The sequence below is a fragment of the Asterias rubens genome, chromosome 22 (assembly GCF_902459465.1).
Source record: "Asterias rubens chromosome 22, eAstRub1.3, whole genome shotgun sequence".
Classification (NCBI taxonomy): Eukaryota; Metazoa; Echinodermata; class Asteroidea; order Forcipulatida; family Asteriidae; genus Asterias; species Asterias rubens.
Window position 1 is genome coordinate 2,559,884 of NC_047083.1, and position 21,816 is coordinate 2,581,699.

General features: G+C 38.8%; 2 protein-coding genes across 6 annotated transcripts; both read right to left on the reverse strand.

The window, feature by feature from the left end:
* Window positions 1-1,140: 1,140 nt before the first annotated feature.
* Window positions 1,141-10,205, reverse strand: LOC117305216 (DNA damage-regulated autophagy modulator protein 2-like). Of its 5 annotated transcripts, none has more exons than XM_033790036.1 (9): window positions 10,127-10,179; window positions 8,895-8,966; window positions 5,767-5,877; window positions 4,937-4,990; window positions 4,051-4,118; window positions 3,420-3,562; window positions 2,906-3,083; window positions 2,171-2,244; window positions 1,141-1,947 (listed from the first exon to the last, which is right to left on the reverse strand). In XM_033790036.1, the coding sequence occupies exons 2-9, from the start codon at window positions 8,957-8,959 to the stop codon at window positions 1,789-1,791; spliced, it is 852 nt and encodes a 283-aa protein (XP_033645927.1). In that variant the 5' UTR covers window positions 8,960-8,966; window positions 10,127-10,179; the 3' UTR covers window positions 1,141-1,788. The 5 variants fall into 5 exon arrangements, with proteins under 5 accessions (XP_033645927.1, XP_033645929.1, XP_033645928.1 ...); XM_033790038.1 differs by lacking the exon at window positions 10,127-10,179 and adding an exon at window positions 10,053-10,069; XM_033790037.1 differs by lacking the exon at window positions 10,127-10,179 and adding an exon at window positions 9,819-9,834.
* A 443-nt stretch (window positions 10,206-10,648) lies between these two features.
* Window positions 10,649-21,349, reverse strand: LOC117305217 (DNA damage-regulated autophagy modulator protein 1-like). Its single transcript, XM_033790040.1, has 8 exons — window positions 19,659-21,349; window positions 18,399-18,515; window positions 17,156-17,209; window positions 14,141-14,208; window positions 13,365-13,507; window positions 12,542-12,719; window positions 11,964-12,013; window positions 10,649-11,683 (listed from the first exon to the last, which is right to left on the reverse strand). The coding sequence occupies exons 1-8, from the start codon at window positions 19,730-19,732 to the stop codon at window positions 11,531-11,533; spliced, it is 837 nt and encodes a 278-aa protein (XP_033645931.1). The 5' UTR covers window positions 19,733-21,349; the 3' UTR covers window positions 10,649-11,530.
* Between the last annotated feature and the right edge of the window lie 467 nt (window positions 21,350-21,816).

Genomic DNA, 21,816 nt, shown 5'->3' on the forward strand with positions numbered 1-21,816 from the left:
GGGGTGAAGTATCGGAAACGCGCAAGGCTCTTGACCAATGATAGGTCTTCCTTTAGTCTCAGTGAGATACTGTTTGTGCGTATGATGTCACATGTACGGGGATATTATGCATTCAAAGCGCTCTAACATTATTACATTAAAAACCAATGCCTTGGTTTTTTCAAGATCAAAGTCAAATAAAAATCAGTCTCCACTGTAAATTCTGAGTAATCAAATAAAATAAAATCGAAGTCAAATGAAAAATTACAGTCTTTACTGTAAATTCTAAGTAATTAAATCAAGTAAAATACATTAAAACCAATGCGTTGGTTTTAAAAAATCAAAGTCAAATAAAAATAAGTCTCCGAGTGGTTTAATAAATAAATTACGTTAAAAAACAAACATCAGCCGACCACTGCAAATACCGAGTAATTAAATATAAGGCAGTACATATGTAAGCAGCATGTGGCAACAGAGCATTCTCCCAAATAAACGTCAAGTCGTTTCACCACGCATCACCGAGTTCAACTTCCCGCCTGTTTTTCCCGCCTTCGTGCATCACCAAGCTAGTCCGCCGCCCAGTACTTAAGCAGCATGCAGCATCAGAGTCCAGCTTTCTCCAGAAGACGATCAGAGCATACTGATCGAAACGTCGAGTTAAACCAACGGTTCTTTTCAGAACCACCCCAACTCATTTAGAGATAGTTATTACATGGTGTTACCGCAAACTCCTCTATATCGTTAATCACTGGTTCTTTTCAGAACCAAAACCACTCAAAACGAGACATTCATATGGAGCTAACGCAACCCTCTCTTAGAATGACGATTAAGTTTGATGATATTCAATACAATGCTCAGTGCCCTATACAGGCCTCAATTTCCTAAACCCTGCAAGCAGAAAATTCTGCTTTAGCAAATTTCCTGGCTTAGCAAGAAATGACCTGGGTATATTACCAGCCACAGATAAGTACGTACAGGACTGGGCCCAATTTCATGGCTCTGCTTACCGTAAGCACAGAATCAGCGCTTACGGAAGCAGGGAATTCTGTGCTTCAGCAAGCGTATTTCACGGGTTAGCGGCGAATTTGGGCTTCTCCGCGTGCGTACTCCACGTTACTAGGCATTCTACGCTTACAAGGCTAGCGCAGAAATTCGGCGCTTGCACGTAAGCGGGGAATCGCGATTGTAAGCGCAGAATTCGGCGGTAAGCAGAGCCATGAAATTGGGCCCAGATTGGCCAACACCACAATCAAATCTCTCAGTAGAAAACTCTCATCAGGCACAAGGTTGAAGTGGCAATTCTCTACAATTTTGAGCAAGTTTGAGTGGGCACTGTGGTTAACTAAAGGTTGACTACTTTGACTCAAACTCAGGCTGGTCGACCATTGGTTGACTAATGTGGTTGACCATTTGGAAGCATGCAGTCTCTTACCCATGGTTTTTATCCCTGGCCCCAAATAGCCTGTTCCATACTAACATGTGTAAAGCGTAGAAGGGAACCAGTGACACTATAGCGAAAATACGGAAGACATCGAATACTGTACCAATGGTTGATTAGACTTCGTCGTTCGTCACTCTGCACATGGATTTTGATGGCACAATCACGGGACTAAATGGGGGCACTCGAACTTGCTCTTAAGGCTATTTGCAAGCCATGGCTTAGGTTTTTGCTTAGGCTATGGCCTAGTATATGGCTTACGCTTTGGCTTAAGCTTGGGTTATGGATTAAGCTCCCATTAAGTACATATTCAAAATTATTGACAGAGCCAAAATCCGAGCACAAGTCATCGTGTGGTTGCGAAAAAAGGCCTACGCTAAGGGGTCAGCGACCAACAGCCTATTACACCGTTTAACCTCAGCCGCTATCTCGATCTTCTGGAACTCTCCGATAAACGTGAAAAAGAAGACGAGGAAGGCAATCGCCATCCCCCACTCTGACGCTGTGCTGACAACATGGAGCGCAAAGCCCTGAGAAGAAAAAAAAAAGACACAAAACAAGGAGAGGTTACCATTATGGCAAAATTTCACAGAGCTTAATTTTTAAAAATGTTAGGCCAAAATAAAACAAATATAGAAATATTAAGTTGTGTAAAAAATAATAAAAAACCCAGTTGGTATACCCCATCAGGGTCCACTAAATCAAATCAGGGTATACATGTTTACAACAATATACCCCAATCGTTATACCTACCCCATCTTCTGGAAGCCATTTCCTTGGGTCTGTCCCATCCCATTGGGAATTAGCCACTCCGGCAAACACCATTGCTGAAGACAAGCGAGTCAAGGTACTGAACAATCACACAAATTTGCTAAGCACAGAAAAATTGCTCAGCTTAAGCAACTCTTCAGACTTAAAAACAAACCCAGATTTGGATGCATTTATCGGTATCTTTTGTCAAGTCTTGTCATCGATTGCGATAAATGTTGTCTTTTGGCAGGCATGAGGATTGGAGATGATAAAAAAAACAGGAAATAAGAGTCCCAAATTTGTCACCCACCTACGCATACATTTTTGAAGTGTAAAAGAAACCTCCAAAACGTGTAGCTTCTTACTGGTAAAATTTGCTTTGTCAGGCTATTAGAAATTGTTGTGCCTGGTCCTCAAATAGGCATGACGAGTTTCAAATTCCCAAGACGCATAGCGGCATACTGTTTGCCGCAGGCATAAACGTTAAATATGCGCTGAAAGGATTAAAAGGTAAGGATTGTGTTACTGATGTCTGATTGCGTTTCTTAAGTAAACTATTTTGGTTCACCATGCAGGAAGTTGCGACTATTTTTGAAGTAGGTGAGGTGACACGATTAACGGAGTAGTTTAAAAACGCGACTTGACTAAGCATCTTGACTAAGCGACTTTGACACTAGTCGCCCTCACCCAGGCTTAGCAGTTTGCATTAGCTCATGTTTTTTTTTTCTGAAAGGATACTCGACACAAATAGTATTGTAGCGATGATAGACAGCGCCAGTCGCAGTCGACAAATGTGAATAGAGCAATGCTGGGGTGTGACTTTGTAAGATATCAAACTCTGAATGAAGCCGTAGACGAACCCGAGAGCAAAGCACATGGTCGCTCCGATCAGATGAACGATTATCATGTTGGTTTCCTGTCAAAATGAAAGTATTTAGGATTTATTCTAGTCTGATGTTGAAGTTTGACAGGCCAGTAATTACATTGTAGATAGGGCAAGGCCTTAAATTTATTTTTCAAAAGGGCGCATTTGTGAAAAGAGTCTTACTGACCTGTTTGGTTAGTTTTTGAAAGGGCAAGGGCACCAAAACATTTTCTCCTTTCAAAAGGGCACCCTTTGTTTACTTCGAATACATGTTCTGCTTCAGAGTTATATATACTCCGGCAAACACCATTGCTGAAGACAACACAGGTCCTTTAGGCTGGTAATCAGTTTGCAGTTCAGCTTTTTCTATTTTGTCAATTTGCTTACCTGGAAGTTTGCAACGAGGCTCATCCCGAGGGCGGCCAGGGAACCAACGACGACCGCAGCTTTATTCCATTTTAAGACATTCCCTGAGACTGCTTGGTAATATTCATTTATTTGCTTGTAGCGGACAAAGATTGTGGCAAAGGCTGAGGAGGAAAGAAATGAAGTAAGAAAAGAAAAGTTTGGTCTCACAGTTGGCATATTACTTAGGTGAGATCCCAACCCACGACCTTTGCAATTCTAGTGACCTTTGCAATTCTAGAGCAGTGTCGATACCAACTAGACCACCGAGACAGGCAGTTCGATTCCTATGTTTTAGCAGCGGGTAGTGCAATGATTTAATAGATAGTAAATTTGCATCAGGATAAAGAATATTTATTTTGATTTTTACCCTTACACAGGTTTGGGTTTGTATCCCAACCGAGCAATTTGCCTGTGATTTGTTTCACAGAACGCGGGGAAAAGTACCGATTATACAGTGCTAACACGTAAAACCAAAATTAATACTCTATATCCCAATGCAAATTTAACATCTCTTCAAAGTTCATCTCTTGCTTTTTATTATTTCTGGCTCTCTCTCTTTTTTCTTTTCTATCTACTTGCCTTCCCCTGTTATCCGCAAATCAGGACTTACCAAACAGTGCAGCTAGATTCAGGAGTTGACCAAAGATACAACTTTCAGGTGGTTCTGTTCCAGTGTCACTGTAAGAGACAAAATAAACAACAAAATTACAGATTGTTTTTATTTCAATGTTTGTTATGTGTAAGTTTGCCCCAACCAAGGCTAAAAAAAACTTTTGGTAAGAAATAAGAACTAATTTAATAACTTGGGTAAACTGAAGGTTTTTTTTTTTTTTTTGGGGGGGGGGGTAATGTGGGGAAAATTGTTGTAGGATGTCATCAAATTTGAAGGATATTTTAACCTCTGCAATTACCTAATATCAGGAAAGTGTGGGGAAGGAATTCTCTGAATCAAGCCCTCCGTGGCCTCCCTAGGGCCTTCAGACTAATTTAAAGGCAGTGGACACTATTGGTAATTGTCAAAGACCAGTCTTCTCACTTGGTGTATCTAAACATATGCATAAAATAACAAACCTGTGAAAATTTGAGCTCATTTGGGCGTCGAAGTTGTGAGATATGAATGAAATAAAAAAACACCCTTGTCACACGAAGTTGTGTGCTTTTAGATGATTGATTTCGAGACCTCAAATTCTAAACTTGAGGTCTCGAAATCAAATTCGTGGAAAATTACTTCTTTCTCGAAAACTATGTTACTTCCGAGGGAGCCGTTTCTCACAATGTTTTATACTATCAACCTCTCCCCATTACTCATTACCAAGTGTGGTTTTATGCTGATAATTATTTTGAGTAATTACCAACAGTGTCCACTGCCTTTAAGCGAGATACAATGTTTTGACAATTCCAAACTCGCACGCAACATTTGTGCTGCTAGTTAAGGAGACATGACAATGTTGCAAAGACACATCCTCATGATGAAACTTCCTTTTGATATGACGTACCTTATATAGGGAAACCCCGGGCTCACGTGTCCTAGTCCAACAGCAATACAATACCTGCAATGATAGAAAGTAGGCCTAAATGCTAATAATAATAGTGGCTTCTTATATTACAGCCCACTCATATCGGTAACTCACTGACGCTCAAGGCCCTTCAACATTCAGTATTTTCCTGCAAGATATGTGGGACTAGGTTTGAATAGAGAGGCTACTTTTACATAGCACCATGTAATGGTTTACAAGGTGTGGCCTATTGCATGTGCAAAATACATGCACTATATTAAAGGCAGTGGACACTATTGGTATTTGTCAAAGACTAGTCTTCACAGTTGGTGTACCTCAACATATGCATAAAATAACAAACCGGAGTAAAATTTGAGCTCAATCGGTCGTCGAAGTTGCAAAATAACTATGAAAGAAAAATATACCCTTGACACACAAAGTTGTGTGCTTTCTGATGCTTGATTTCGAGACCTCAAATTCTAAACTTGAGGTCTCGAAATCAAATTTGATGAAAATTACTTCTTTCTCGAAAACTACGTCACTTCAGAGGGAGCCGTTTATTACAATGTTTTATACTATCAACCTCTCACCATTACTCGTAATCAAGAAAGGTTTTATGATGATAATTATATTGAGTAATTACCAATAGTGTCCACTGCCTTTAAAATCAGGCTAGGGCCATCTTGATTTTCTCCCATTCAAATCAATGTAACCAAAGCATGGCTTGAAGGAGAAATAGTCTGGTACTTTTTTTGTACAATGAATACTAGCATCCAATAATGTTACTGGATACAGGGAACACGACCAATATGGTGGCAAATCATACTCACGGAACTATCATAGAGAGTCCCAGAAAGACTCCAACTGAGATCGGTAACCAGCCGAGACCAGCAAAAATTGACGGAAAACACATTTTCTCCTTTTTCTGGGTGGTCTGTTGACTGCAGAAACAAACAAAAATAGAAATAGTTAGTATCAAGTAATACACCACAAGGGAAACTGACATAGGGTTGTCATGGGTGACGGGTTTAGAGCATCCAGTTCAAGTTCTGGGCCCAATTTCTTTCATAGAGCTTCTTAAGCACAAAAAACAGCTAAGCACAACAAAATTATGCTTACCAGAATAAAGTTACCAGCCAAAATACCATGTCGCATGTACAACTTGTGACTGGTATCCTTCTAAGCAGAAATGTGTCCAGCAGTATTTTCTGTTTAAAAGCAGCTCTATTAAATTTGGCCCTGGTGGTCAAGCCATCAGGGTGTGTGTTCTAATCCTTGTCATGACTTTTGTATCCATTAGAAAGTGGTGACTCAGCGACCACCACTTGAATTCTGTGCGCTAGACCATGCAGGGAACGATTTTCGTCCAGCCATTTTATTTAGCAAGGAATTTGAGTGAACTTATTTTTGGTTGCAAATCTTGTGTTAAGAGTAGAAATTGAAAGATTTGGTGTAGCATTTTGCTCTGCTACACAATGGAAATCGTTCACGGCCATGACACACTATTTCTCTAAAAGTTAACCAAGCTAAATACCTTTGTCCTAAAGATGTTGACCCATACAGTGTATTACTAGTACCATTCTCCGATTTATCACTGTTTTCCAATTCAACCGCGTCACTCATTTTGCATATGTATCAGGTTCAATTAAACAACCTGGTAAACACAGTCACATATAAACTGGATCTGGATCCGGATTCTGGATGGATACTAGCTACGAAACACTTCTAGTGGAGCCAGGCACACAGGGCTTGGTGCCCATGAAGAAGCTTCGTACAGCTAGGTGATGTGCTCTAGAGCAGCTAATTTGAAGTCTTTGTAAATCTTGGATGGTAGTAATAATATGTACAGTAGTTTGTTCCAGTCTTTAAACTTGGGTAGAGAACTGTTGGGTAGAGAACTTAACTTGTAGCAGTCCTTGTTGGATTGGATAACACTAGCAGTTTATGGTTTGCAGATGGCAGAGATTGAAGTTTTTATGTTATATCCGAGTTTTGTAGAATTTCCCTTTGAATGGCTGTACGTACAGGAAGTAGTGAACCGTCTGTGGTTAACAGGTTCCCGTTGGTATACTTATGTAACAGGAATTGATCTTTGGCCTAAATAATCACAACGCACACACACCTTTATTTACAATGTATCCATCAATCATGATAATGATTATAGTGTAGGTGAAAGGTCATACAGGCTAATATGTCATTATGACTTTAGGATTGGTCAAAACGACAAGTTACAACTCAGTTTGTGTACACTTCTCAAACCACATTATTTTGTTGTATTGACCCAATTCACCCGAGGTCATCATCAAATAATCTTGGATGCGCCATATTGGTGGGCAGTGTCACTGTGCGTTATTTAGTTGTGCGCATTTTAGGTGACGCGGCGGTTACACGCCGACAAAAATGCCTTGAAAGTGCATGGTTTTCCTTATACCTCATGAACTAACACGGCATGCCATTTTGTGGAGTCAATTTGTTAGTTCGCTTAAGTAAAAAGAAAATCCTGCACTTTCGAGGCATGTTTGTGTGGATCATTATATTCTTCTTTTAAAACATCTAACCATATCGATTTCATAACAAACTGTTTCAAAATGCTTTTCATAGAGCAACTCGACAGATCCAAGGCAACGTGTTCCTTTAATGCGTTATACTCGGCTCTTTACCCCCAGTTCTTGTGAACAAAAATCCACAGGCAAATCACTCAGGTGGGATTCGAACCCATGATGTTTACCAATAGACCATCGAGCTAGCAGTTCAAATCTTATGTGTGTTAGCAGCATGTACCATCATGTGATTAAATAGATGCTATTTTTTTTTATTGGAGATAAAGAATACAGTTAGTAACCCTTACACCAATAAGCACAGTATATTTGGTCCTTTCCTGAACTGAGTTCTGTGAAGAAAAAAAAAGTGAATAAAGCAAGGCAGGGCTTACTAAACCAGAACAAGCTTTACCCCGTCAAAATGTGATACTTTTTTACACACAGAGAAATTTTGTTCTTTATGTATGAGCTGTTATTAGAAAAGTTCATGCGCATGCTTTTGTTTTTTATCCATTTGGATAGTTCAATTTTTGAGATTGATTGGTACTTTTCCAAGGATCTGCAGAATCAAAAGGTTTCAGAGTTGGCTTCAAAAGTCATGAAAGTGGGGCTAGCAGAAACAAATGTAAAAATGCAACATACAACAACAGGGTCTCCACACAACATTTTTTAGGGAGAAATAGTCCCACTTGTGTGCCTAACAAAAGGATTTGGAGCTGGGCCAAACAACCACAAGTTGGGCTAAATCCAGTTATTGGGGCGCCAGCTGCTGTTTTTTCCCTGAAATTTGTCTTTATCAATAATGACAAATTTTTGTACATGTACTCCCACACAGAATTGGGAGTACATGGGTCCGCCTGATCATCACGTAATGAGTTGGCCGTAATCGTACTCGGGCGGTAAACGCAGGTTTCCAGTTGGGATAATAATCTCGGATCGGCCAAGAGATACACGTGGAAATGCAGCGGTTTTTTATCTGTACATCGTAATTGCCACAGGCCTGATCTCGGCAGCCAATCACGCAAAGTTTGCTTCGTGCATACTACGTGTCTCGTACGCTGTGTTGTTGTGATGTGCGAGGCATGGTAGTCGATGTCAGCATACAAAATTGTGTGCGTGATTGGCTGAGGTTGTGAACTGTGGCAATGTCGGTGTACAGAAAAAAAGATCGCACAAAAGTCGATGGTCGAGGGGGTCGTGGGTCGTGGGGGTCCAGGGGGTTTTAGAACAGCCCGTCTGAGATCATCTCCACAAACGATAGTGGAACGAACCTCATATAGTTCTATTCTAGGGAGGAGGCTAGGCTGAGAAAAAAGGAATACAGCGCCCCAGTTGAGTTACTGGGTCTAGGTTAAGCTAGGAAAGAAACAACCAGCAAGCAGAAGCAGCAAGTCACACCTTTTGCAAATAAATACTACCTGGTTGATTTCACACCGATTAATGGTTGACAACTGTCAGAACGTGCAGCACTATATGTCGTCATGACTGTGCTGTGGGAAGGGAAAAGCAAAAGGTGCCAACACACACAGGCAACGGGCATCAGAAGCAACAATGATTTTTACTCCATTTTCCAACCAACAAAAGTCAAAGAGAGATTGCATTTTATTTTTGCTTTTTCGACCATGCCTGATTGATTGTCATAATTGGTAAAGTCTAAAAGTGTATCGCCCACCCAGGCCATGCTGGGCTATCTCATTTTTGGTTGTTTCCCCTTGTATCCCTGGTAGTGGTATTGGGCTGAACACTCCATCTCAATTGGTTCAGTCAGAAAAATATCCTGCCGGATACATCTACGCTAACTTGCGCACTGTGTGTGGAAATAGACTACTACATGTATTTGTTGTTGCTTATTTAGGAAAAGTTTCCGTATGGCGCCACCACTTTTTCATTCGCAATAAAATAATATAGTGTCTAATTTACCTGATTGATATATCCCTTTTTGTAAAAATGAGTGAAAAAGTGGTGGCACCATACGGAAAGTTATCCCTTATTTATATGTCCCTTGAATTTAGCTAGCATGGCCAGCAGTAGGCCTATTCTTGCAAAGCAATGTACTGTGGTGAAATGGGACTTGACTAAAAACACTAACACTGTGCATGTGACAGTATACTGTACATAACAATTTCTTCCTTCCTCCCGATCCCCTGAGCTGAATCCTGCATGACAAAACACACTGATTCAGTGAACACTGACACACTGATTCAAAACACTGACACACTGATTCAAAACACACTGATTCAAAACACACCGATTCAAAACACACTGATTCAGTGACTGATTCAGTGACCTAGCCCTAGCTAGGCTACCCCGCAGCCCCCCTCGGCCCTACTTTAATAACGGACCGGGTCTTCACGCTAACGCTCGTGGGGGACGGAGCGCCGCTGGCCCCCAGCCACCTCTCCGACGAGTGCCTCCCACTCTGCACTTTGCCGTGCACCCAGAACACCGTCTTTCCACTAAGTCGGGGCCCCGTGCCGGGCCCCCACTGCAGCCGGGCGAGAGCCCCGCATTATTAATATTACTAACGAGGGCTACCGGATTACCGGTCTGTTCATTTTCTTCCTCCAAGGTTCTACCTTATGGCTATGCCCTTGTCCTTGGTTATTTTAATAGTATTTGGGGAGACAAAAACTACAATTACAATACTTACTTTTTAAGTACAAATTTTGGTACACGAAAACTGCTCTCGCCGCGCCGCCAGCAAATTGGTATTCGACCGATCTCGCAAAGCAAAGTGTAGTCTGGTTCACAGACCCCAAAAACTCCGACTAGGCTCTAAGATTTTTAACAAGAGACGTCAAGGAATCTTTGCGCAAGGGACCAGACTCAGGCCGTGTCCGAAACGGCGACTTCGGCTACAGCTACGTCTAGATCAGCGCGTCTACCAGTGTTGAAGAATAGGCAGACGCGCGCGATCTAGCCGTAGCTGTAGCCGAAGTCGCCGTTTCGGACACGGCCTAAGCAAAGTGTCAAACATGTCAGGTGACCAAGATTTTTTTTAAAGGTCACATGTCATCAATCCTGCCTTTGCACGTGCGCGCTGTTTGTTTACGCAGGGTTTGGTTTATACCATTTTGTAAAACAGGTAAACATAAACAAAAGCTAATATATACTTCACATAATTTATATTATTTTAATCGTAATCTTTTTAATAAATTTACAATATATATTTAATGTACATCAGGTTAGTAAAAAAAAAAAATAGAATAAGACTATAAGAGCAAAACGTATATTTAAGAAAAGCAACTTTCAAATCGAAAATTAATAAATTACCTCAAAGAGAAGTTCAGTCGCCTTATCGTTGGTGGCGAGCTTTTAGAGTTTGTTTACAAACAACAAGTGACAGTGTGCTTCCTTTTTCAATCATGGGGTTTCTCTCACGAGTCTGATGACCATAGGTTGCTGAATTGATGATTGAAGTAACGTAGTTTTTGAGAAAAAGGTAAATTCTCACTCAAATCTCAAATATTTAAAACTGCAGGCTTCAGACCTGAGGCCTTGTTAGTATTATTATATTACTTAATTAAATAAAGCCATCTGTCTGAAAACCACAAGGGTGTTTTTTCTTTCATTATTCTCTTGCAACTAGCCACTAGGGTGACCATTTGAGTCCACATTTTCACAGATTTGTTATTTTATGAATTATGGTTGAGTGCGTACCCTAACACCAAGTCATCATTGGAAGCGCCACCCATTGAAATACCGCCCTTATCAACGTGAACCCAATGCAGTAAAGAGGGGCACATAGGCTAGGCTGCAGCTTCAAGAATCAAGCCTCAACACCAAAGTAATGTAAGAATAGTGGTTTTTGACAATTATCAAAGGTGTTCAGTGCCTTTAAGGCAGTGGACACTATTGGTAATTACTCAACATAATCATAGCAACAAAGGAGCATTCGCTACAGTCTAAACACGTTATGCACATTACGTCATTTCAAAAGTAGGGCGCCCTCACCTAGAGGTCAAAAGGAGGCTGTTCATTGGCCAGTACTGTGATTGTTTTGTCTCCTTTTTTTCCTCTAAGACGGCGGCTGGATGAGGTCAATGCATAAGGTCTATACAAGGGAGTCATATTTTAAATGCAGTGACCTATGACACTGTTCAACCCCGAAGGTCTGAAACTCGTGGACAAACGTGAGGAAGAAGAACATACCAGAGAATGCAGTAGCCCACTCCGACATTGCACTGACATCCGTGAAGATAGAGCGCTGAAATCAAATGAGAACGATCACTGGCTAGAAGAGAGCTTAGCTTTATAAAAACTATTGCAACAAAAACCTATTCAAACTCCCTAAACAACACCCCCCCCCAACTATGGTAGTATGGTAGTCTAATGACCCAAGTGTTGCCCAATAAGCCATTTGCAACTTAGACTTGAATAATGTCTGGTACATTGACTCGCTTAGTTACAATGCACCGCTTACATTTGAATTCCTCAGACTATTGAGACAGTTGCTACGCAACGCGATTAGGGGCAAGTTTACTTACCAAATCTTGCGGAAACCCTCTGTATTCACCCAACATATCAAACAAGGCAACTAAATAAATAGTCAAGTCAAGGTTTATAATAATTTAAGCTCATAAACTTGCTAAGCACAAACCAATTTGATATTTAAGCACAACAAAGTTGAAAAGTCTAAAATAAGTTTCCGTATAATGCCTAAAAACGGGGGTTCTTCATGACTAGAAAGTGTTTTAAAGTTTGCTTTTCTGAGAATCCTTTGCTTCTCCACCAGAACAAAATAAATAATAAAATTACAACCCTCTGAAGTATAAAACCCCCCTTCTGATATTAGTGAAACGGTTCAGTCTAGGACATGAAACGCACTAAAGGCCTGTGTGCTTCGTTTTTGAAAGGGAAAGGGCACCAAGGTTTTTTTTTCTTGGTAAAGGGCACTCTAGAGCATCAAGGGCACCAAGGCAATGGAGGCCTCCGTGAAGTATCAGGCTTGTCACTGTGGACTTTGCAACTGGAAAAGAACCCCACAAAACACATAGCTTCTGCTGCCTGTAAGAAACACGCTGCCTTGGACAGGGCTTTTATGATGAACGTTTCAAAAGGATACATGATATCATGAAGAGCAGAGTTACGATGGACAGCGACAATCGCAGACGACTCGTTTGTAGAGAGCAGTGCTGAGGTGTCAGCTTGAAAGAAATCCATGTCTGGATGAACTCATAAACGGTACCCATAATGAAGCACATACTCGCTCCAAATATGTGGACAATGTATATATTGGTTATCTAAACAAATAAAACAAACACACAAAGAAAACAGTCACAGCTTAATACAAGAAAGTCTGAACATGAGATCCAGCAGTCGATTTCACCAAACTCATCCTAACTTACGATTAATCTTGGGACTTACGACGAGCCTCAGCCTTGCACTGTAGCATTTAAACCTTAAGGCAGTGGACACTATTGGTAATTACTCAAAATAATTATGAGCATTAAACCTTATATGGTAAAGAGAAAAGGGGAGAGGTTGATAGTATAAAACATTGTGAGAAACGGCTCCCGCTGAAGTGACACAGTTTTCGAGAAAGAAGTAATTTTCCACGAATTTGATTTTTAAACCTGGATTTAGAATTTGAGGTCTCGAAATCAACCATCTAAACGCACACAACTTCGTGTTACAAGGGTGTTTTTTCTTTCATTATTATCTCGCAACTTCGACTACCGATTGAGCTCAAATTTTCACAGGTTTGTTATTTTGTGCATATGTTGAGATACACCAACTGTGAAGACTAGTCTTTGACAATTACCAATAGTGTCTAGTGTCTTTAAGGATGTTTCTAGAGACAACCTATACCTCAATGCATGCAGCATTCGCCAGTCATACCCAAAACTGTATCCACTAATGCAGACCCAACCTAACAATCAGCTTACCTGGAAGTTTGCCACAATGCTCATCCCCGACACTGCCAAGGATCCGAAGAAGAATCCCCCTTTATTCCATTTTAGAACGTTCCATGGGACCTCAGGGTTGTAACCCTTCACCTGTTTATAGCGGGTTAAAGCTGTGGCGAAACCTGAGTAGGGGAAAAAGAAAACAACATTTTGATTTTGTTGACTACACAATAATAATAATACTAGTGGCTTCTTATAAAGCGCTCAAATCCCTCACTCAGTGCGCTTTAGCATTCAATTTTTCCATGCAGAGCTATACATTTTGAAGTATGAGACATATTTCTTTTCATAGTACCTAATGACCCATTTCACCTGACGTCATCATCAGAAAAATCTTGGATGCGCCATTTTGGTGGTCAATGTCAACGTGTGTTATTCAGTGAAGTGCGCATTTTTAGTAGACGCAGCGTTTACACGTAAGCCTATTGACCACCAACATGGTCCACAGTTGCTATCACAAAGGAAATCATTGTGGTGAGCGTGGCATCAGTCGCCGCGTGTGACGGGGGGGTCAATAGCAAGGATTGACAAGGTGATCAGCTGTGGCGCAATATGCAGCCAACCTAACCAGGAACACTGGCGCTAACTCCTGTTTAGGAAAAGTGCACTTAGTTATTTTACATGCATTACATAACACACGGGACCTTTGGCTTCAGTCCCATCTGAAGGCGGAGCAATAATGGTTAAAAGTCTTGCTTAAAGACACAAGTATCACGACCGGGACTCGAATTAGGGGCCGCAGTGATGGAACTCACCGAAAAATGATGCAAGATTGAGAAATTGACTGAATAAACAACTTTCAGGCGGTGTAGCTCCATCGTCACTATGGGATAATAAATAAAATAGTAAATATTCAATAAATAACTAACAAAGTACTTTAAAGGCACTAGACACTATCGGTAATTATTCAAAATAACTTTAAGCTTAAAACCTTACTTGGTAACGAGTAATGGAGAGCTGTTGATAGTATAAAACATTGTGAGAACTGGCCCCCTCTGAAGTAAAGTAGTTTTCGAGAAAGAAGTAATTTTCCACGAATTTGATTTTGAGACCTCAGAATTAGATTTTGAGGTCTTGAAATCAAGCATCTGAAAGCACGAAACTTGTGCTGCAATGTAATTTTTTCATTCATTATTCTCTCGCAACTTTGACGACCAATTGAGCTCCAATTGTCACAGGTTTGTTATTTTATGCAGATATTGAGATACGCCAAGTGAGAATACTGGTCTTTGACAAATTACCAAAGGTGTCCAGTGTCTTTAAAGCTTAAAACTGACGAGGGCCTTGATGGGAAATAAGACACTTGATCATTTTCTCTCAAACACTTTGTTCTGACAAACAATGGACACACAATGTTTTCTTTTGTGGCAGTAATCGTGGACATATTGCCCCTTCCGTGCGAGTGTCAGGAAAAGTACATGCAAACCACAAACTTCTCGTTATTTCCTTGTTCCTGACATCTGGAACCACAATATTTGTTTAACTTATTCTACAATCAGCTTACCAGTTGTCAAAACAGGAGGAACAGTGCCCAATTTTATAGAGCGGCTAAGCACGAAAATTTCCTTAGCATGAACCTTCTTCCTTGATAAAAACGGGATTACCAACCAATTAATTTAAAATTGTTGCACATTGCTTGTTACTGGTATTCAGTTTTTGTTTACTTATCCTGAAAATCAAGTGGAAATTTGGTTTGTAATTCTGTTGGTTTTTTTTTCAAGGCAAATATTTCTTGCTTAGGAAATTGGGCACTAGAAACAAGAATGTTAAGTTTTTATGTTACAACCAAATTAAGGACAATGTGTTTTATGCTGAAAATGATGAGTGTTTTTTTGTACTGCAAGTTCTCCTCTCTCACACAAAGGATTAAAGACACTGTACACTATTGGTAATTGTCAAAGACAAGTCTTTTCACTAGGTGTATCTCAACGTATGCATAAAATATCAAACCTGTGAAAATTTGAGCTCAATTGGTCATCGAACTTGCGAGATAATAATGAAAAAACCAAAAACACCCTTGTCGCACGAACTTGTGTGCTTTCAGATGCTTGATTTCGAGACCTCAAATGAATATCTAAACTTGAGGTCTCGAAATCAAATTCGCGGAAAAGTACTTCTTTCTCAGAAACTACATCACTTCAGAGAAAGCCGTTTCTCACAATGTTTTATACTATCAACCTCTCCGCATTACTCGTTATCAAGTAGGGTTTTATGCTAATAAATATTTTGAGTAATTACCAAGTGTCCACTGCCTTAAAGGATTCGGGTACTTTTTCAAAATGTCCACAGATTTACATTTAACTTACAGGGTTTCAAGATAATGATAGTGGAAAGCTTGTCTTCAAATATTACTAACTAAAGTTGTGTAGTTTTTGAGAAACGAGTAAAACAAGTCACAAAATAGTTTTGGTCTCATGAGACCAAAATTATTTTAGCAAGTAAAATTCCCTTAACCAGTTATGATATTATACCAAAACCATAGCATAACTGGTGAATACGTTTTGACATGCTAAAACTGAGACAAAAATTATTACCTTTACTCATTTCTCAAAAACTACAGCACCTCAGTAAGTAAAATTTCAAGGGAAGCTTTCTACTATTATAATCTTCAAACTGTGTAAGTTTAATGAATATCTGTGGACATTGTGTTTTTTTGTTAGGAAAAAGTACATACCTTTAAAGCTTACTACTCACAGGTTTGTTCACATGAACACTTTATCGGCTCTACCAACCCTCATCTAATTTTAACCCATCACGCTTAGAAATCGTAGCATGATTTTGCACAATTGATTGTGAAACTTGGAAAAACCCTTGTAATCCAACCAAAAGACTTCTCCCTCGAAATCACAATTTAGTGCATGGACCTTTCTATTGCAACTCACAGCCCTGGGTTTTTACAAGGTTGGAAAACCACAGGAAGTCAAAATAAAAGCAAAACCATAGCCGCAGTTTGGAATAAATGTTACACAAACTATACATAGTCCTATAATTAATTTAAAAAAAGGTTGATTTTGGTGACAAGCTAACTAACCATGGAATGTAAAAAAAAAAGTTTTAAAAACATAGCAACTGTTACTAATCGAGGGATGTTTGCAGAAAATTTAGAATTTGGTCACAACATGAGTTACGCCATTAAAGGAACATGTTGCCTTGGATCGGTCGAGTTGGTCTTTGAAAAGTGAGTGTTTATAACCGTTTGTTATAAAATGCATATGATTAGAAAGATGTTTTAAAGTAGAATACAATGATCAACACACATTTGCCTCGAAGTTGCGTGGTTTTCCTTTTACTTTGCGAACTACCACGGTCGGCCATTTATGGGAGTAAAAAATTTGACTCCCATAAATGGCCGACCGTGTTTGTTGACGAGGTAAAAGGAAAACCACGCAATTTTGAGGCATGTTTGTGTAGATCATTGTATTCTACTTTTAAAATATCTTTCTAAACATAATGCATTTTATAACAAACACTTTTCAAAGACCAACTCGACCGATCCAAGGCAACGTGTTCCTTTAAATGTTTTGCTAACAATCGGCCAGCCACATCCAGCACCATTTTTTAGCAACAATGGAAAGGTCTTTATGCTGGGGAGGGGGGGGGGGGCCTTGTGACAAAAGGGCTTTGTACGATTAAACATTGTGGATTGTGCAATCGACTGGATCAGGTTTTTAAAAAACATCTGTGAATTTGTTTTCCCCCAAAAAGGTTGTGTTGGTTCAATAACAGATAAATAAACTATAATGGAGCTACAGTAAAAAGATGGAAAATACCTTATTGATGGAAATATTGGCTTGACGTGACCGAGTGCAACAGCTATACAATACCTGCAAAAAAATAATTTCAAAAGTTACTTAAAAAACAGTTATTTGACCCCCTAACCTACCTCTAAGCCTAATTTGATAGAGCTTCTTATAAGCACTAAAAGTAGCTAAGCCAACACAAATCCATAAATAAGTTACCAGCCAAAGTGACAATTTGACATTACAATTTGTGACTGTGTCGTGTTTTGCCCTTGGCAGAAATTGTTTTTAACAATATTTGTTGCTTGCTTTAAAAGCAAACAATGATTAAAAAAGTTACTTCTAAATCAATTACTTTACCTTCCTTACCTACTCCTAAGCCTCCTTTAATAGGCTTAAGCACAAAAAGTAAGCTAAGCCAGCACAAATCCATAAAGAGGTTACCATTCAAAATACTAACCTAACATTACAGTTTGTGCTTTGGCCTTGGCAGAAAATCGTTTAACAATGTTTTTTTTTTCTTCTTGAAAGCAGCTCGAAATTTGCCCCTGGTGGGTGGGTTTTCCTTTTGAACCATTGATTTGTTCAACACTGAATGGTTTATATGTGTATACATGTAGTGGTTAGGACTCTGAGCTCACTGTTTAGGGCCATTCAGATTATCAGAAAAGTCAAGGTTAAACAAAAATCAACTTTGTTTCTCTCTTTAAAACAAAAATTGTTTTGACTCACCCTGTCAGCCACCATACCAGTGATTTTGATGTTTAGATTGAATGGCTTCATATGAGAATCAATACACTGAAGAACTGATATTTGATATAATAGGGCCCAAGTCTTGATCAACCAGATTTTTTTAAGGTTTCCAGTATCGGTAGTTTTCAATGGCTTTTCCTGGCTAAAAGGGTTTGGATACTTTTTGTTTGAAACAAGACACAGATTTACATTAAAATTACTTGGTTTAAAGATTATGATAGCAGGATGCTTCCCTTCAAATTTTACTTGCTGAGGTGCTGTAGCTTTTGGGAAATTAGGAAAACATTCCACAAAAAAGGTTGTTCTCTCAAGGAGACTCAAAATTATTTATTCCTTATTTCTCAGCAAGTAATATTGTAGCTTTCTACCATCAATGTAAATTTATCTACAAAAAGTACCCAAAGGCTTTAAACGAACAACCTTAATTGAAGGTTATAGTCAGGAATGTTTTTGTTTTTCTTCAAAAACTTTAACAAGTTAAAACAGTCATCCTGGTACCCAGCACTGACAATATACTCACGGTATTATAATAGAAAGACTCAAGAAGAACGCAAACAGTAGCGGCAACCAGCTAAGATCAAAAGAGAGCCAATTCCTCAGTGAAATAAAACTCTTCTTCTGTGCTACACTCTGTAGGCTGTAGGGGAAAAAGAAAGAAACAAAATAATTTGTGTTCAACTTTCCAAATTCCAAATATTACCCTCAAAATTCCTTAGAATACTAAAACTCTTCTTTTGCGGTACACTCTGTAGGCTGTGAGGAAAAAAAAGAAGTAAAATTTGCTTACAACTTCCAAATTTACCCTCTCAGATTTTTTTTAGACTGCACAGTGACTCTACAAAAGGAGAGGACAAATTTGCTTAAAACTTCCAAGTTTACTCTCACAAATTTGATTTAGACTGCACATGGACTCAACAAAAAAAGGAGACGATTGTTTAAAACTTCAAAAATTTTCCTCACAAATTGCACATTGAGTCTGAATAAATTATATTTTAGAGTCTAACCACCGATTCTTTTCAGAAACAACAGTATTCAAAAGATATATATTCACACGGTGTTACCGCAAACATTTCTTCAGTTATACTTCCACTATGATCTTGTAAGCACAAAATCTTGCAAAGCACAGAAAATTATTGCTAAGCAGAAATTGGTTACGCAAAAAAAAGTACCTAAAGTTAAAATTGTGGTGTTCCACCCATTTCTTGGCTTACCATAGATTTTGCTAAGCTTTTTTTCTTCTGCTAAACAGCTTTAAGAAATCAGAATTTAAGAATTTAGTTGTATGACAATGTATCTGATTTAATTTTCAAGAGGCTGAGAGACTTCTAAATATTTTTTGAGTATTTTTGAATTTTTAGCATTTACCATTGTTTGCTATAGGAGTTATACGCACCCTCACCAGTTAAAAAAATCCAATGCTTTGCATACACGGTTTGAATTTGAGGGGGAAATCTCACGGCCACACGACCGGAAATGTTTTATAAATTGTTTTTATAAATACACAGAGTTTAACTTTTGAACTGTTTAAATTTTAACAAGTAAACACGAACAAGAGAGAGAATATTTTATCTCATTTGTATTCTATACTCTTTAATATTAGACCATGGACTCTGGATCGAGAAGGACTGAAAGTCAACACTTGAACAAAAACATAAAATCACGAGTTAACTGTCCCTGGTATAGTGTAGTAAAATCTCTGGCTTGGCTCTATGTGTAATTTACGAATTGCCAGACCACGAGCAAGTTGTCTAGAATTAACTGAAACTTTTAACCGAAATACCCTTTTAATTGAAGCAGTAGGTCTGTCGAATCGTAAGTTGTAGTTGCCTCACTTCCCAGTTTATCGTTCTCCATTTCACCAATTCCTCAAAAACAGAGTTTCAGTGGAGAGCAAACAGCAAAATGGATGATGCTAAAACTGCGGGCAGTTTGGTGTCGTGTGTACAGCGTGCAAGTAGTGAAGTGTGACGGTAGATCAATGCTTGATGATGTAAACTGGTTTCGGGGTCAGTGGGATGGGACAGTTAATCCATGGAGAGGTACACAAAGAAGTGGTCCTTGTAACAAGACTACCTCAGTCTTTTAAATGAGCAGTATCCAGCTATTGAATTTCTGGGTAGTTCCGTTGGCTGCGCGCACTCGCGTCCTTGAATTCTTCTCAGAATTAAAAACAATTTATTGAACGAATTTCTTCATTGGGAATGTGCCTTTATCAGTTTTTATATCATGAAGTGAAAGGCATTGTGCACTTTTGGCAATTAACACCATGCTGACGAGACAGTCAATCCATTCATGAAGGTAGAAATACATAATGATCTATTTATCATCCAGAGCTCATCAATAAATCTTAACTTCAACAATCAGAGAAAGAAGAGCTAAATTATACTCAAAATGAGCTCAACTATGCAGCAAAATGTTACAAAAACTGTTTTATTTTGAAAGAGTGTGGTAAGAAAAAAGAAAGACAAAAAATGCCGGATGGCGCCAGTGGTAGGGGGTTTAATCAAAGATAAGTCTTTAGAGTTTCAAGCGAAGTAACCACTTAGCTAGGCCGGCACGAGTAATAGCTGTAGAATTAAATCTTTATATAGGTTTCTCTATTGCTATTGTGATTGTGCAATCAAACCCATGCACAAAACCGTCTAGACTTGTGAACAAGTCGTTTATGATTTGTTGCGGTAAGATAGTCTATTCGTGGTGGTGGCGTAATGATCCGACAGCCATTTCACGACTTATCCACAAGTCTAAAATCCGTCAGGTGACCAAGGTTACGCCCACACACAACACGAGTATCATTGTCACATGCACTTGTTATTGTTTACGCTGGTTATTGGGCCATACCATTTTTATTAGGAGGTATGTTTTACAACCACCGAATCGTTAGTTTGTTTTATTTCTTTATTTTAATCAAAACTGCTTCCAAAATATTGTTTACTTTTATCTTTATTGCATTGAAATACAGTTAAAAATAGAATGAGTAAAACATATTTTTGTTTAAAAGATATAATTTTCACATCATTGTAAATAAAGTTCCTTAAAAAATAGTCGAGTCCCCCTAAGCGGCGCGCTTTTTCTTCAAAAAACTCGATGGAAAGCAAAACATCTACAGTCATAATATTACCATAGAGAAAAATTGTCCTTTCTCTATGATATAACCTATCAAATTTTGAGGAAATGACAAAATGGACGTCTGTATTTGACATTTCGAATTGTAACTTCCTCTTCTAAGAGAAAGTTACAAAGACAAACCATTTCTCATTCCTTATAATATAAGGTTTCAACAAACATTACAATTATTAGATACAACATTACCAATGCAGTACAAGAAACAACGCAAGTAAACTTTGAAATCTTGTGACATAGAACAATAAACCAAAGTTGAAATGGAAACAGAACACTAGTTAAAGACAGTGGACACTATTGGTAATTGTCAAAGACTATTCTTCACAGTTGGTGTATCTCGACATACGCATAATAACAAACCTGTGAAAATTTGAGCTCAATCGGTCGTCGAATTTGCGAGATATGAATGAAAGAAAAAAACACTCCTGTCACACGAAGTTGTGTGCTTTCTGATGCTTGATTTCGAGACCTCAAATTCTAAACTTGAGGTCTCAAAATCAAATCAGTGGAAAGTTACTTCTTTCTCAGAAACTATGTCATTTCAGAGGGAGCTGTTTCTCACAATGTTTTATACCATCCATCTCCCTCCATTACTCGTAGTCAAGAAAGGTTTTATGATGATAAATATTTTAAGTAATTACCAATAGTGTCCACTGCTTTTAATAGATAAAAGTTTAAAAACTCATATAGTATATCAGAGAAGGACAGACCCATATATTTAATAAGATGGTCAGGATTAACTAAAGTAAATCTAACCACTGTGACTAAAAAGCCCCTATCAATCCGATCTTAAAATGGGAATACATTGTTTAGAA